This window comes from Anthonomus grandis, chromosome 1, assembly GCF_022605725.1.
Source record: "Anthonomus grandis grandis chromosome 1, icAntGran1.3, whole genome shotgun sequence".
NCBI lineage: Eukaryota > Metazoa > Arthropoda > Insecta > Coleoptera > Curculionidae > Anthonomus > Anthonomus grandis.
The window spans coordinates 41,106,497-41,125,277 of NC_065546.1; the positions used below are offsets into that span (position 1 = coordinate 41,106,497).

The following is an 18,781-nucleotide window of genomic DNA, read 5'->3' on the forward strand; positions in this document are numbered from 1 at the left end:
GGGCGATATTGTTGAAATTTTTATTGTCTTTGTTTGGCTGCTTTTTTATAAAGAAAAAGCCATATAATTTCTTTTGATTTTTTATTTACTTATTTTAGACGATTATTATTGCCCAAGGCATTTCCTTTTCAACAAAACCAAATTTGTTAAAATCGGTCAAACAGTTAAGAAGTTAAAGCAAGTTAATGCTAAAACAATTTGATTGAAACACAATTGAAGTCGTCTAAATGCTCAAGTTACTACTGCTGCGGAAAATATAATAATAAGCGTCTCTAAGAACAATGATGCTGTTATTAATTAGGTTTCCATAAGGCAAAGTGAAAGAACGAATTTTACAAAGCTTCACAATTTTCCTTTTACTACCAAGAAAATTGTTTTCGATGCAATTTTAAAACTAGAGAAATCATTTTGCTTAGTTCTCTATCACAGATTGGACATAACCAGATGCGAAAGAGCGACTATTTTGCAACTCAAGTTGCTTCGACCTTAGTTTTCCTGCTTTGTGCTGTTTGTAGCAATGCATTTAGCCATTCAAGTTGTCTTGCAAAAAATTGCGATGACCAATTTCAAAAATATTCGTATATGTATGTAGGTTCAATGAATAATAAAATGATGAAAATGGAAATAGTGAAAACTTCAATCATATTACAAGGAAGGATGAAAAATATTAAATTTTTTCAAAGTACAATTATTAAGGTACAGTTTTTAAATATAAAGCAAAATGTTATAATAAATTAAAAAAAGGATTTAATGCCACCATTTTGTAAGTGCAACTTTTTAAATAGTTTTTTTTAATTTTCATTCTCTGCGTTCGTATTTTCAATGAATCATTTCTATTTTATAACTAAATATATTCAATTTGCTTTTAAATGTACCTGAATATTTTCATTTGTTGGGTTTATTTAATAGTGCAAGAAATAGGCCAATTTTAGCCATAAATTCTTTGAATTACTTAAGTACCTAATGAACAAGTTCTTTTTAACCCTTATAAGTAGATATTGTCTAGGTAGGTAAATATGGAGGTATAAGTATTATAGGTACCTAAATTGTGCAATTAAATGCAAACAGGTAGTTATATTTTATGGTATATAATGTAGATATATCCTAAAAACTTAATTTATTTTTCAGTATTGTTGCGCATTTGTTGTAAGAATGTCAAAGTTTAGCCCCGTAGTGTGTAAAGGTGTTTTAGATTTTAAAGCAAGGACTATAATACTAAACGTACATGATGCACTTGTGCATCAAATGCCTCTAAGTACTGTTAGAAATCTAGTTTCTACATGTGCCAATATGACAGGCATAACTAAAGCAACAATTTACAGACTTCTTAGTGACAGAAAAAGTGAAAACCGTGAGAACTTGCCTAAGAAGAGTGTAAAGAAAACTGCCGGTAGGAAGCCGATAGCAGTTGATGAGACAGCAAAGCATATCATCAGGAGGACAGTACATTCATTTTATTTTAAGAATGAAATCCCAACTATCGACAAAATTTTGACACTTATAAAAGAAGACGAAAATGTACCAGAAATGGGAAGAAAAAAATTATGGAAACACGAATTACATTTTTCTTGGCAAAAGCAAAACAGAAAATCTATTTTAATAGATAAAGAAGAAATAGTCTGTTGGAGAAGAAAGTATTTAAGGCAAATTAAGGAGTATCGAAAGGAAGGAAGAAACATTTATTATTGGGATGAAACCTGGCTTAACGAAGGACACACTGTGAGCAAGTGCTGGCAGGATAAAAATGTTGGAAGCTCCCGTCAGGTTTTTTTAGAAGGTTTATCGACTGGCTTGAAGTCTCCTTCTGGTAAGGGCCACAGATTAATAATTACACATATTATATATAGAGCTATAAAGGATTTTTAAATGGCGGTCTGTTTGAATTCGAATCGAAGTCAACTAAGGATTACCACGAAGAAATGAACGCTGATGTTTTTGAAGATTATTTTTCCGAAATGATCAAGTAAATTCCCGAAAATTCAATTATTGTTATGGACAATGCCAGCTACCATTCAAGATTAATAGAAAAATTACCATCATCCTGCTGGCGAAAAGGGGAAATAAAAAACTGGCTTACCGAAAAAGAAATACCTTTTGTAGATGACGCGGTAAAAGCAGAGCTTTTGACAATAGTAATAGTTATAATAGTTACAGAAAATAAATCAAAATATAAAAGACACGTTGTTGACGAAATGGCAAAACAACATAATATAACTGTACTTCATTTGCCACCTTACCATTGTGAATTAAATCCTATAGAGTTAATTTGGGCTCAAGTAAAAGGATTTGTGGCTGGAAATAATAAAACCTTTAAATTGAAAGATGTGAGAGAGAAGAGTGTGAAGATGTGTGAAGAGAACTTCTGAAAGCAGCAGTGGATAACGTTACCCAAGAAAACTGGAGCAATGCTGTGAATCATGCTATAAAAGAAGAAGAAAAGATGTGGACCCTCGATAATCTTCTAGAAGAAACTGTCGAACCCTTAGTTATAACAGTGAGAATGTCTGATTCGGATGAAAGCGATGAGAGTAATGAAATGTGTGATTTATAAATTGATTTTTTTTTGTATATTTCGTAAATATTTTTATTGTAATATATGTAAATATGGTTAATAAATTAAAAGATCCTTATATTTATGTACCTTTCTTATAATTGACAAGATATGTTTGGAGAGTTGCATTTTTTATTGGTTGGTATTAAAAAAATGAAATTTTACAACAATTTTTTAAACATTTAGAAAACAATCAAATTGCGGTAGTAATCAAATTTTTATATTTAATTTTATTTGCCATAGTTTTATAATGACGCTTTTCCGCTTTTAAGAAATGTTTCTTGTTAATTTAATAAATATAGGTTATACCTACCAACCATACTTTTTCTAAAAATCTTTATCTAATAGATAATAGATGAAATCCAACATTATTTATAAATTTTTCATAACACATAATTATTTAACTTAAAAATTAAAATCAATATCCACAGTCGGGACGACACTGGCAACCCGTTTGTCATAAAAATGAACTCGAAACCATTGTTCCGAATTTTACGACCTATTGTATTTGAGACCATACAGGACTTGTCCACTTAAAATTGGTAAAAACAGCCTGGTTTATCATTTTGTTACATGTAGAAAAATGGAAGACTCACCCTATATTTATGCCACTTCTGCATAAATAATGAGGCACTGTGCTCTCACCCAAAAGGAAATAGAGTATAGTCATATTGGCTAATTTATATTATTTAATGTTTCCTTAATTTATCAATTATTGTTTAGTGATTAAAGTTCTTGTTGTATCTCTACTGAAATAATAATTTACTTAATCTTTTTTAATTTCACTATTCTGACTTTCACAGTATTATATGTAATTAACCGCACTGAAAGGTATTTTTTTTTTTTTTGATTTAGTACATATATGTTGTACAGTGTACCGTGCGGTAGGTTGCTGACTTTGGCTAAAGGATAGTTACATACTAGCGGATTATTGATTTCTTTTTAGATTTTATAACTTTAGTACATAGAGTTTTGATTTCAGGAGTTTTTTTTACAAGAAACTGTCTTGTAATTTTTTTAAACCTAAAATTTTTTATTTATGTACTGTGAAGTGTGTAGATGGCTTCTAAAGGCCTGATGATGCTCTAACTAGAGCAAAACCCGTGTAGCCCGTTTAATTACATGTTGTGAGACCGTGACTTTGTGTTTTTCCTTGTTTTTCGTCAATTTTAATAAAAATTATGACAGCAGCATATAGACTATTCTTTCAAGAACCTTGGAGATTACAGGAAAAAAACTTATCGGACGCAAATCTTGAACACTTTCAGGATTCGAGAATTTGGGAGTCAGATATACCACCGACTCACGCCAGGCCCTGGGAATATATCCTACCTCTAAACAGTTATTGGTAAAAGCAAAATTTTTGTTAGTGATCATCTTAAAGTGACATAACATTAGGAAATTTTAATAGTGGTAATATTAATGACACTTTTATCTAAATTCAGGTTACTTTTGAAAAATTAAATAAGGAAATATATTGCGCACTGCATAATCATTTGGCCTCCTAATGAATAATGTCAATCATGTAAAATATAAAAATTATAAATCTTTGGAATATTAAATCTTTGTACAAATTTTCAAAAACCTATGTTTTGTAGTTGTTATACTTAACAGTTTTTCAACTTTCCTTTTAAAATAAAATAAAATTATTGAAATTCAGAAAAAATTTACTGAAGAAATCAAAATCAGATAATTAGCTAAAAAAATTGATTTATCTTAAGCTCCATAGTACTAATGTTGTTTGCTTTAAAAAAAAACTTTTTTAAATAAAATTCTAATTAAAGAAAAATCTTTGAGTGGTAAGTTATAAAACTTAAATTAACTTTGTACACCCGAAGCTTCGAGTTCAAATGTTTGAATTATATTTTTTTACAACGAAAATGTCGTTAAGAAAAGTTTATAATAGAGGCATTAATCAAAATTAAGCTGGCAATAACCTGCCCAAAAATATATAAAAGTTTAATTTAAAAAGGTATATTTTGCCAGTAAAGCGAAACGATCATCAATTTTTATTAACCGAGTCATTAGAGCGATATAATCTCGTTGTTATTACCTTAGAAATTTTTAAAAGTATTTTTACATGGTTTTAGTGTGAAAGCTTTATTGCTTTAATTTAACCCGTTCGCTTAAACATTTTAAGGTAAAAATAGTAATGAATATTAATAGATTTTTGATTTTGTGTTGTAAATTATATTTATTTTAATAATTTACTACAATTAGTTTTCTCAAAAAATAATTAAGTTTTTCTACCTTTACAACAATCACATTTATTTAAAAGCTCTTTAACACTAAATTGAATATTGCGTTACACGAACGCTCTGTATATTATAGACAAACTTTTCCAGATTACATAAGCATACATTCGATTTTTCTTGTTCTTTGCTTTAAAACCAACAATTATTTTCGTTGGGCGCCAAAAAAGAAAATGCATCACTGCCACTATAAGCTTTTGTTAATTTACTTTTACACCAACCAAACGGAGTAATCCTCCGTAGAAAATGGTCGGACGACAAAGGATAAAAAAAGGACTTAAGAGTAACGAACCGACCAAAAATGGGCGATCTCAGTTAAATGCATGACTTAAGGTGAAAGTGGGATAAGAAAGGATCGTTTAAATCGGCTAACGAATTAATTGTGACTCGAGTCGTTCTTTAAGTGAGATAAGCAATAGCACTTTTTAAAATAAATGATGCTTTTTTTGCACACAAAAAAGTGCCTTTTTTTAAATTGGAAATGGTAAATGTTTTTAACAAAAAATCAATAAAAAAACTTCAATAATGCTACGTAACAGCGATATCGCAGTTCCTTTAATTACGCATGACTGAAACGGGATTAGTCATCATTTACAATCTCACTAATGTGTAGTGGATACTATTAAATCGGAAATAGTTTTTTATGTAACATGGCACCTTTTATCCATTTAGCATATTTGTTCGCTTTTCAATGAAGAGAAAAACTTTAATTAAAAATAAGGATTTTGTTCCTATTATGATAATTTAAATTATAATATTATTGAGTCCAAAGAGCTAGTAAATAAAATTTCTAGTTAATAAATTATTTATTTTCGCAGGGATTATAAATATTTTGTGACCGAAAACGTTTAATCGTTTATTATACTGGAACAAGAACTATTTGCCTCATAACTGATTTTAATAGGATTAAATCCGAAAGCAGTGAAAGTCTATTTACACTACCTTATTACATGTAAACTTTAATTTCTTATTTTGGTTGAATTTACATTTTTTAAGTCCTGTAGCAATTTAAATGGATCATTAACTTATTAGCAGGAAGTAATATTCCTAGATCAGTTTTTAACTGATAAATTATTTATCTGCGTTATTTTAAATATTTAATCACTTAATATCAGAAAAAATGATCTTTATTATAATGGAACAAAAATTATTTATCCCATTAATGATATTTAAAAGAGTCAATCCAAAAGTACGTATTTTTCTTAGTTACCCCACAGAATCCCTTATCAGATTAAAACCTAAATTTTATACACATTGGCTTAAAATTCATAAATGTATGTAGGTATAAATTATTTTACTATGTATGTACAAAATTATATTGTTAAGGGTAACGAATAATATTCGTAGTGTCCTTTTTTTCATTCAAATAACATAGTGTTTTTCACTATCTCTGTACCTCTGTTTGTACTTTTTTTTTACTTTTTGAGTGACTAATAAACATTGGTATTATTATTATTATTATCTAATATATTATTTGGCATATTAATTTAAATTAAAACTTAATTTTCATGCTCTTATTACATAATATCATTATTTATTTGTTGCAGGAATTTAAACGTAGCAGAGAACAATTAGACAAGGACCTTGAAGATGATAAACGGTCATCAAAGACCAACAGTGGCCCACATAGAACCCCTTCGGTAGAATCGACCAGGTTTGGACCTACAGAATCCGGAACTGCTCCCTGTTACGTTCCAGGTGAAGAGATTCTTCCTATATTAATAAAGAATTCACACCCGGCGCCGTCCAACGGGAGCATGTATAATCAAAACATTTATACCGTAGATAAGGAGGATATACCAAAGATGTGCGATAGCGCGTGTCAAACTAGGGAAAGTTTGTTCACGTCCCAAGAGTAAGTTTGTTTATGTATTTAGTGTAGTTTTAGTTTTTTATAGGTAAGGAAAATACAAGTATTATGAATTAAAAAATAGGGCTTTTGCAATATAAACTCAATATTAAATCATTTTTAAAAGGCTTAATAATTAAGTTAGTTTTTTTATTAAATACGTGACTATTTTGAAGTTTTTTATTGAATATCGAAAATAGAGATTTAAAAATAGTAGCTATTTAAAATATATAAAGCTCTTAAGCAACCAAGTGGTTAAATGTATTTACAAAATTGTATTATCAAGAGCAGATTCCACGCTACCATCTATTATTGACATACACGTAACTCTAATAAGCCCGGTCATCCCTAAACACAGGACTCCTAAGTTTCCGTTCGATATATTTTATTTATTTACTACTTTATTTTTATTTATAGGAGGATATCCAGCACTAAATAAGTATAGTCCTGTGTATCTATTAATTATTTGTTTTAAAGTTTTATTTTACTTCATCTTTATTTCAACTTCATCTGCATTTTTATATTTTAAGTCTCATTTATTTTATCAACATATTTTTAGTAAGATAGTTAGATGAAATAAAACTATATACAGGGTGTTTCTTAACTACGGTACGAAACTATACAGGGTGAATCGTTAGGTCGTTTTAAGAAAAAAAGTTCCTATGAACGTATGTCGGGAGTTGCTTTGTTTCTGAGATACAGGACGATGAAGGTTCAAAAAAATAACGGTATTTTAAAAATACTATAACTATCCTTAAACCGATTTCGTTGAAATTTCGTGCAGTTATTTGAAGTTATAAGACGCTTATTTAGCTGTAACTAGATTGAAATTATTAGGTCCAGTGGCGTGTCAGTGGGAACCACATGTTTATTGTTGAGAAAAAAACAAGGCCAATAATTAATTGTTTTACAGGTTTTTATTTATTTTTGTATTTAAGCAAGTAAAAATACAACTTTTTCGTATCTTATCTTATTATCTTCATATCTGGCTTTGTTTTCGAGAAAAAAAAGTTAAAGTATCTTTAACTCATTCTAAAAATTATCCATGGACGACAACATGAAATAAATACCAATTAATTCGATAAACAATGTGGACCTTAAAGTACATGAGCAAAATGTCCACCCTCCAATGCACGACTTTTTGGTCTCTTGTGTCTTGTTTACTATGATAGTAAACATTCAACTTCTACGATTTTTATTATCAGATTTTTGAAATACAACAAAATAACAAATGCATTGCTTCTTATGACAAATAATTGGCAAGTCCATTCAAGTACCTCCTTTGTACCTATCTGCTTTGGAGATCAGCTGACAGTGATAGAATTGCTATAAGTAAAATTCAGCTGTCAATTAGCAGTGATTCGTTACTCCATCATAAATAATTTTACTAACCATGAAATGACCGACATGCACTTTATTTATGGATTAGCAAATGGAAATGCGGAAGAAGCACAAAGAATTTACCAGGACAGATATCCTAACAGAGTAATTCCATGTGCAAAAACATTTAGAAAACGACATATAAGATTATGTGAAACTGGGAGTTTTAATAAAAATATGGGTGGTGGAAGACTAGAAACTATAACAACGCCTGAACTGGAAGAAGCTATACTTGATGCGATAGAAGAAGATCCTTCCAATAGTATCAGGAAGAGTGCAATCCTGAAGCAGCTTGAAGTCAGTTCAAAAACCGTTTGGAAAGTTCTAAAAAGAAACCTGCATCTATATCACATACAGCGTATACAAGCTCTACTGCCTCGAAATTTTCATCCAAGATTAATGTTTTGCAGGTGGTTGATTCATACGATGGCACTTAATAATAATTTCCTACCAAATATTTTATTTACGGACGAGGCAAAATTTTCAAGAGATGCTATTATGAACTTTCACAATTATCATTTTTGGGCCGACAAAAATCCCCACGTTATTAGAGAAACTCATTTTCAGCAACAATTTTCGCTGAACGTTTGGATAGGAATTATTGGTGACTACCTAATTGGTCCATTTTTTTTACCGGCAAGATTAACAGGTGAATCCTACACAGATTTCTTGCAAAACCATTTACCTACTTTATTAGAAGAAGTACCCCTACAAGTAAGAGTCAACATGTGGTTTATGCACGACGGGCTCCAGCTCATTTCAGTGTTCTTGCTCGTCAGCATCTCGACGTCATCTACCCTAATTGCTGCATTGGACGTGCAGGACCTCAATATTGGCCGGCTCGCAGTCCTGATATGAATCCCCTTGATTACTATTTATGGGGCCATCTGAAGGCTCTTGTTTATAAAACTCCTGTTCTAGATGTGAATGACTTGAGGAATCGGATAATTGTCAATTGCAATATCATAAAGGATACTCCAGGTATTTTTGAGCGTGTCAGACACTCAATGACAAATCGTTTGCAGTCGTGTATTTTATCAGAAGGTGGGCATTTTGCTCATTTACTTTAAGATCGAAATGGTTTATCGAATTAATTGGTTTTTATTTCATGTTGTCGTCCATGGATAATTTTTAGAATGAGTTAAAGATACTTTAAATTTTTTTTTCGAAAACAAAGCCAGATATGAAGATAATATAAGATACGAAAAAGTTGTATTTTTAGTTGCTTAAATACAAAAATTAATAAAAAGCTGCAAAACAATTATTGGCCTTGTTTTTTTCTCAACAATAAGCATGTGGTGTCCACTGATACGCCACTGGACCTAATAATTTCAATCTAGTTACAGCTAAACAAGCGTCTTATAACTTCAAATAACTGCACCAATTTTCAACCAAATCGGTTTAAGGATAGTTATAGTATTTTTAAAATACCGTTATTTTTTTTGAACCTTCATCGCCCTGTATCTCAGAAACAAAGCAACTCCCGACATAAGTTCATAGGAACTTTTTTCATAAAACGACCGAACGATTTACCCTGTATAGTTTCGTACCGTAGTTAGGAAACACCCTGTATAGTCGTTTTAACAGTTTTTTAAAATATTATAATTATATATTTGTAAAAATTCTTAATGGAAAATGAAGAATTCTAAATCTAAAAACAAAGTTTTAGTAACTTATTTTTTAGTTCATTTAATTTGGGAAATTCTTTACATTTACACTAAAAGAATACAATTTTAATTAGAATTGAAATATTTAATAAGAAAAAAATAAACGTTTGGTAAAAGATTTAATTTTAACTGTGATGGTTTTTAAGTGAAATGTGTATTCTGAGTAAACTAAAAAATTAATAATTTCTCATAACATTCTTATAATTTGTTATTTTTTATTTAAAGTTTTTATTTTAACAATTCTTATATTTGTTTTATAGATTTTAAGGATAAATATATGACTTTTATTTATTTTAAGCTATTTTCTTCGTTATTAATATCATTACAATCAAAAATTAAGGGTTTTTTTTTGCTCTACGATAATAAGTTTCTTAGTTTTCTAGACATTTCTGAAATGTATCAATAATGTCTTTTAATGGAAATTTTATTAAAACAATTATTTTATTTGAATATATATACAGGGTGGTCCGGTTTCGATAGCGGAAAATTAAATGGCCGACGGAGAACGAAAAAATAATAAGTTTGCTATTATAAATAATATTCGAAAAATGATTCGTTAAAAAATTACAGGGTGTCAAAATTCTAATTAAAAAAATCATTTTTTTTAAATTTTTCTTAAACCACTTTTTTAGATATTTTAATGAAATCTGGCACGTTTAGACAGTTAATCAAGACGCATCTTTTTGTGCAAAAATTATTAATTTTATTCACCAGTGGCATGTGTGCGGGCCGATCTTCATACAATTTTAATTAACTTTATTTAAAAAAATGATGCGCAACTGTTTTTTTAAATTTCTTTTTTTTTATGAAATCCTTGTTTAATTTAAAATAAAAAACATCTCTTTACTTTTTGTCTTGTAAATAAATATTGATCTTGTAAAAATCTTAGATGTGTTTTTTAACCAATTCAAGTGTTTTATAAGTAAATTAGGAAATGCCGTAAAAAACTATTTTTTTCTTGCCAATACTTTGAATAATAATTAATTCATTTTTAAGGCTCTACTACTTTAAATAATTTTTTTAATCAAATATTTATTAACCCGTGTGACTAGAATGTGAATGTGACTGGAAAGGTACCCGGGTACCTTTTCAGTTTTCAGATATGAATATCTTTTTAACTCACCTTCGATGAAGCTTGTACTTTTGTGACATTTCTTAATTTGGTTTTTTTTAAGTTATTGTTAAAATTTGAAATTATTTTTTTTTCAAAGTAAATAAGGTGTAGAAAATTTTCACCCATAGTTGACTGGATGGTTACCCGGGTACCTATACTATGTTTATAATACTAATAAAATTTTAAGAGTAAAAATCATATGTTTTATTATATATACAGAAATAAGAAGTCATAGAAAATTACAGTGAGGTACAAATTAACGCAACATAGGAAACAAACACTTAAAAACACTAAAAAACATTACTTATGAATTACAGTTTTGACAAATAGTTTGAGCCACTGAATGCTCATTACAAACTGGTTTGGAGCACGATTTACAGGCTTTACGAGTTTTTCTCTGTTTATGGGTTCGCTTTCTGCATATTTGGCCACTACCAACCACCCTTACACGTCCAGATGCATCTCGTTCATAAACTGCTTGTTCTCTAACTGGATTACCTAAAGGAACAGGCATTCGTCGGTGAAGTACCATTTCTATAGCCTGACGAGTAAAATGATTACCAACAACTTTTGGAATTTGGGATCTTATTTGGATACTTGACAAACACAGCTCATTACCAAGATCTTTTAAAAATCGCCGACGTTGATCAGTAGTTTTAAAAGAAGGATTAGGTTCCTTGTATATACAATAACAAGCTAAACTAGCAACGTCAATTATGTTAAAAAAAAATGCTAATGGCCAGCGATTTGTTCTACGTTTGACAGTATATTCACATAGCATAGGGTAAACACCGCCTTTAGTTTTGTTATAATATTTGTTAATTTCAGGCTTTGCAACAGAAGTATTATCTACTTCGCCTGTTGTGTGCATAGTTGATAAAAAAATCACTGCCTTGTTTTTTTTTTTGGAACATAAGAGCACAATGTAGCATCTTTGTTGAATGCAAAAATGGTTGAATTTATGGCTCTATCTTTTTGTGCTTGCATATTGGAAGGTAAAAACGTTTTATTTTTTCTAACTGTTCCTACTAAAGTCATATTCTATGAATTTAAAGTACGAGCAAGTTGCAAACTTGTAAAAAAATTGTCTGTTGTGATATTTCTTCCTGATCCCTTGTAATGTGCAACTAAGCCCAATACTGTTCTCTCACCAATATTTGCCTGACGTTCACCACCTGGTGGTTTTCAGGTATATAGCTGACCCTTTAGAGGATAGGAATGTATCGCATCACAAGCTCAAAAATCCTTTATTCCATATTTCGCTGGTTTCGAGGGAACGTACTGGATAAACTTAGTGTGTCCTCTATATGGAAATAATTATTCATCTACTGTAATACACTCTGTTGGCCGATAATTTGTTGCCAAATTTGAATTCAGCATAATCCAGATATCTCGAATTGGAGCTGCTTTATCTGTCTTTGCACGTTTTATACGCGTATTCTGGTCATCAAACCGAATAAATCTTAGAAACATTTTGAAGCGATCACGAGGCATAGCTGCGCGAAACAAAGGGAGCGAATCCATCTTCCACATTTCAGAAATGTGTTATTTATTGAACCTATGTAAACCAGCAGTAATTAGAATTCCGAAAAATGCATCTAGTTCTACATCAGTAAATGGAATAAATACTTTTGGAGAAAATGTTTTCGGCGGCTTAGTTATTGCCAATAACCTTTGGTTATATTCCTCCGTAACTGTATTCCCTTTTTTATTGCTATATTTTAGAATCAGGGTACACATTTCTGGGGATATAATAGTTTTGAAAATGTCTTTGGGCGTATATAAACGACTTAAGGCTGGTGCACCACTTTTTTCACGCAAAATATTTCGACCTACCGTTTGTCGTTGTAGTGTAGGTGAGTCATTCCACTGAGTGCCATCTTTACTAGTCCAATGGAATTGTGAAGCTAAATCTGGATGAACGTCATCATCATCATACTCCGAATCTTCTAGCCCTACAACAGGATCGTTTTCAACATCAGAATCCTCGCCCTCTCCATCTGACAGTTGTGAAATATACTCCTCTTCATTAGAAGCAATAAATGGCTCTTCTTCTTCATCACTTAGGTGTTCTAAGGCTTCTTCTAATTCCAAATAGGTCAACCTATTATAATTTAATTTACCTCCTTTTGTACTCTGTATTAACTTTGACATTTTACCTATTATGTAAAAATAATAAATATATTTGTTTTACCTTGTCTTCCGCCATTTTCCTCTTACACTATCGCTTCGACTAGGATCAGCCTCACTATCCGACATTTTAACGTATAAAAAATACTTTAGATTTAACGTAATTCAAACTCTACTCAAGTGGGTACAACTCGTTACTGACGAATATGAACTGATCTTGTGCAAAAACATAAACAGTCCGAAGCGCCAGAGATAGGGAAAAACCCACACAGATGTGCATGTTTATAGTTAGAAATTCACAGAAAAAGCCACGGCTCTATATAAAATACATAGTAGGTACCCGGGTACCCACGCCGTCCTTAGAAGGTGTTTTTTTCCCAGTCACATAAGGGTTAAAAAAAAAAATATTACTAATAAAGTTTTAAGAAGTTAATTTTTTAAATAATTTCAAGGTGATTTTAATATTATTGTTAAATGACGAATTATATAATAATAAATCAGACAAAATGCATAGAAATGTTTAGGAATTATTAAGCCATAAAAATCCCAACCCTTGTAAGTACGACTCAGCAATAATAGCGTACTTTAGATGTTTTTTAAATGATCTCAAAAAGTTTATAAAAGTACTTAATTTTTAGGAAACCTTAACATTATTTAATATTTTAAAGAAATTTACGTAGAAAATACCGCATTTAATAAAACTTATTTAATTTAAGATTATTTTAGTTTGATTATGAATTTTTGAATTTAGGTAAAAATTTTTGAATTTTTATAATTTAGGTAATTTAATTAAATGAAAAAATTTTACAAATTTCTTTAAAAGCAACAACCAAGTTTCTTTTAGTAAATGTATAAATTATAGGAAATTATAATGCTTACTGGATTAAATTCATTTAAGCGTATGAATTTTGATTGTCTTTAAATCCATACTTTTCGATTTCAATTTTTTTTTTATTATAATTTGCATTAGAAGTTATAACAAACAAAAACAAAATCATTAAGTTAAAATTATCATTTTAATCATATTTTTAAATTGTACATTGTTTCTCATTATTTTATGTTTCTTGAGCTATTATTAATCATATGAAAAGATTTCTCAATTTTGTTTTCCTGTACCTTCATTTTTTATTAGTATTTTATCCCATATTTAATAAACTATTAACCTTAAATTAAATTGTGGTTGATTTTAAAATTACAAATTTTAATAAAAAGATAAAAAATATAATTAAAAAAAATCTTTACATAATGAAAAGGATGTTCACCAGAATTCCTTTTGGTTTCAAGCTCTAAATGCAAATTCCTAAGATGACTCTATTACTTTTGTGTGAAATTATTTGACATTTTCACAGGATGACTATTAATACGGTTTTTGCCTTTCAGAAGATATTCGGTCATTACCTCATAAATAATGAGACATATAAAAATATATAAGTCGCAAGCTGGTAGAAAATAAATGATTTCTCTAAAATCATAAACGCGTAGATAAGTCCCTGCTGCACTTGAACTTCATCGGGATGTTCCTTCTTCCAGATACAGTTCGGGAAATAGCACGCCGAACAATAGCGTCCACACGAACTCACCGCCTGCTCCATTCAGCACTTTCGGCTACAATAGGAAAGATAGTAACAAGTTTAAGGCTGAGGCGAAGATAGAAATGCATCGCGAAATGTCCAACACTCCCTCGTCCAAGTATGACAAAAGGTAAGAAATGTTATATGTGATTAAATAAATTAGAAGAAGAAGTTTCGCAGTGTGTACTTTTGTTTATACCGTTATTGTAATATTCTTTAGATACAATTTGTTGCTTTGAAAATTCGTGGCCTTCATCGATTTAAATAATAATGTTTAATAATTTTGTGACAGCTAAAAATACTTCTGTGTGTTTTTCTAACAAGAACATCTAATATGTAAGCATTTAAAGATCCCGTAGAATTTATTTTAAGGCCTTTAGATTTGATGTGTTGAAATTATTCAAGACGTTTCACTAAATGAATTAAAGAAGTATTTGTAGTCTGTACTTCTGCTTATGAATGTTACTGCAGGACCCGGTGCACATATTATAGCAAGTATAGGAGCCCTTTAATCAGTTTTGTTGTTTATGTTGAAAATAATTCAACATCAGCCAAGCAACTCAAGTCAGGTGAAATCATGCTGTGAATATAGAACAAAACCTTTCCTTTTTCTGATCTTCCATTTTCTAATGTTCAAAGAGACTTGTCTTTTATTTCAGGTATAGCGTCCAAACAACAAAATCAGCTCCAGACGTAATAGTGACACACTGACATATGCTGAACAATGAATGGGAGCCCTATAAACGAAGACACCCGCGCCAGCACATTTTAAAATCTGCTCGGGTGGACAGTTCTTCGGACGTAATGGGCTCGACAAGTGGGACTCAAGTTTCAACCTTCACTCAGCCATAATAGTTTCATTTGTAATGTTAAATCAATTTTATCTTAAATTAGATCAATTTCTTGTTGACAATCTGTTATTTAGTTTTTCAAATTTTAAACTTAAAGTTATATTTTCTAGGGCGTCTTATTAGACAAAAGGGATTTATTATATTATTAAAATTATGGCGTGTCTCTGTGAGTTTTTGGTTAAAATGCCTTGTCATCTAAATATTATCATATTGATTACACCTGTTACTTCTAAAACCTCAATATCTTGAAATGCAATGGTAGAAAAAGTATGAATCGAATGTTGAAAATGCTCTATGAATTAATAGTCTTAAAGGTATTAAGTTGTTCAGCTCTATATGTCTGCGTTCGCTTACTATTACTATAACTCAAATATCCTAAAAACCATCTGTAAAAATTATGAAATAATTTATGTTCTATTGCGACCAGACTGTTAAATTCATTTTAGTTGAAATGTAGATCAATCCAGATAGAACTCTTTCATTATTCCAAATCTAGAAAAAGTTTCTAAGCCAACTATATTCTACCAAAACTCAAATAACTGAAAATCACTGGTGGAAAGAAAATGAAACAATTATTTTCATATAGTCTCGAGTGTTCAATTAATTATATTTAAAGTTTATATCGATCTAGATCCAATCTTTTCAATTTTTTCAGGAACAAGTTTCTAACCCAACAACTTTCTACTAAAATTCAAATATCCCAACAACCAGGTGCACAAATTATGAAAGCAGTAATATTAGATATACAGATATAGATAGAACTTTTAAATTTTTCTCCGAGTCCATGAACAAATTCCTACTTTCTATAATAACTCAAACACCACTGTTGGATAAATTATGAAACAATTAATGTTTTATTGAGACTAGAGTATTTAATTAATTTAATTTCAAGTGTATATAAATCTGAATACAGCTTTTTGATTTTTCCGACTCCAAGTCCAGGAAGACGAAACAAGTGTTCTATTGAGAAAATGTTTTATACATTTTATTTGAGGTTTTAAGTAATCCAGATAGAACATTTTAGGTTTCTGGATCCAGGTTTAGGAAGGAGTTTGCAAAATAGAAATCTTAAATATCCTAAATATTACTGGTGCGAAAATTTGAAACTTTCTTTTTCAATAAAACATCTATTGAAAAAAACGCATATTAATTTTTGCTTAAAGGGCTTAGCAATTCAATTAAAACTTTTCAATTTTTTCGGACATAAATCCAGGAACGAGTTCCTAAGCTAACCTCTTCTTAATATAACTCAAACATCTTAAATGCCGCTAATGCAAAAATTTTGAAACCAGTAATATTCTATTGAGAAAAGAATATTTTGTAATTTTTTAGAGGTGTTTAGCAATTTTTATTAAACTTTTAAGCTTTCCTTCAAGTAACGGGTTACCTCGCTCTAGTATAATTTATCTCATTATCTCTAAAGGTGAAAAAAATAATAAAACAAGGAATGTTTTATTAAAAAAAACGTGTTTTATAAGTTTTATTTAGAGTGTACAGCTATCCAAACAGATTTTTTTAATATTTAAACGCAGGAACGTTAATTTATGCTTTAAATATCTTGAAAAATACTAGTTAAAAAATTGTGAAACAAATACTGATGTATGGAAAAAGAGTGTTTTATAAATTTTGGTTAAGGTATAGAGTAATCAAGTAGAATCTACTAGCTTTTCAGCTCGATTCCCAGCAGAATTCCAATTCGGAATACTGTATCTGTTTCTACTAAGACTCGAATGACTTAAAAACCTCTTTTGATGAAATTATGAGTCAAGTGGTATTCTATTATGGAAAAAATCGTCTCTTATTTAGATTGCAAGTCCAGTTGATACCATGATAGAGACACGCTTCTATTGTAATCAAATTATAGTAGTAAAATTGTATATGTGTAATGAGATACCCTATATAAAAATAATATTTTTTTAGATCGAATATCCATTGAATAAATTATTTATACAGTCTTGGTACTTAACACTGGACACTTAAACTGTATAACTAATTTTTATTAGTATTATTTTAAAATCTAGGATAATTTAGAAAAATACTTTTTAATATTAAGATCGGTTTTTCTTTAATCGTTATTTTATAGCTATCAATATCTGTGTATAAGTCATTTAAAAATCAATGTTTAATGTTAAATGGTTCTCGCAATGAAATTAAATTCATGCCAAATACATAATGATTATGTTATTATGCATTTGAAAATTTACAAAAAAAATACGTTTTAGCTTTATTGCGTAAATTTTTAAATAATTTCAAGGTGATTTTAATATTATTAATAAATGGCGAATTATATAATAATAAATCAGACAAAATGCATAGAAATGTTTAGGAATTATTAAGCCAGAAAAATCCCAACCCTTGTAAGTCCGACTCATTAATAATAGCGTACTTTAGATGTTTTTTAAATGATCTCAAAAACTTTGTAAAAGTACTTAATTTTCAGGAAATCTTAACATTATTTAATATTTTAAAGGCGGATTTTTAGCATATTTCTAAACAGCTACTGTTTATATCCATACCCTCATTAAAAATACTTAATTAAATTATTAATTATTCACCCCATAATAGCTAAAAATAACTTGTATATATTAGGTACATTTTTGTATCTCTATCTCTCTTGGATAATGTTTGTAAATAAATTATTAAAATGTATAGACGAAGTTTTAATTAAGAATCTCAAAAAGTAATTGAAACTTAGAAAATTATACACATGTTGGCAGTCGTGTACACGTGCATTCATTTCTTTTATTTATTTGCATATTGGTGTTTTCTTTCATAGATAATATCATTTAATAACATGTAATAATACTAAATCTTCAAGATAAATGTATCTATTAATACCATTGTGCATCCAATACGTGCTATCGCTTAGCAGGTACTGATAGTTTTAACTCATGCGAATTACGTGTTCAAACTACATTAGCCATTAACATTTTCAATTAGAAATTGATTATTATTAGTCTGTTTATACATAGCTCTAATAAATTACCTTTGGGTGTGCGATCTAACTATGCGGCGCAATACTATTAATGAAAACGTGCAAAAAGCAATTTAATAAGCGAGTAGATGACACGGTTGCGTGTTAATATGGGTTTGAAACTGGTATTATCCCCAGCATTAAAAATATAACTTTGAATAATTAATATCATAAGCTAATTTTTAAAATAACGATGACTTTTCAAGCTTTGAAATTTGATGATAGATTAAAAAAGTTTTTTAAGTTGTCCATGATCAATATGAATATATCATACACATTCTTATTAGACTTAATAAAAAAATATATTTTTTAAGCATCTTCGCAGTTTAGTAGTTTAACTAGAGTTTAAGGTAAAATTTGATCAATATTGAGATAGTGCAAGTCAAGTCATCAGGTTAAAACATACAAACTAAGAGGCAAAACCATAGTTTTTTATCAGTTA

The 18,781-nt window shown here is 29.6% G+C and overlaps 1 protein-coding gene across 2 annotated transcripts in view; it reads left to right on the forward strand.

Moving 5' to 3' along the window:
- LOC126737743 (neuropilin and tolloid-like protein 2) overlaps window positions 1-17,978 on the forward strand; it is a 622,239-nt gene extending 604,261 nt beyond the window's left edge. Inside the window, exons 9-12 of one of the 2 annotated variants that reach the window (XM_050442771.1) lie at window positions 6,351-6,501; window positions 6,589-6,658; window positions 14,474-14,644; window positions 15,174-17,978. In XM_050442771.1, coding sequence (XP_050298728.1) covers window positions 6,351-6,501; window positions 6,589-6,658; window positions 14,474-14,644; window positions 15,174-15,225 — 444 coding nt within the window. In that variant the 3' untranslated portion in view covers window positions 15,226-17,978. Of the gene's footprint in view, window positions 1-6,350; window positions 6,659-14,473; window positions 14,645-15,173 lie in introns of both variants that reach the window. The other variant, XM_050442764.1, reaches the window with a different exon arrangement.
- Window positions 17,979-18,781: the final 803 nt, after the last annotated feature.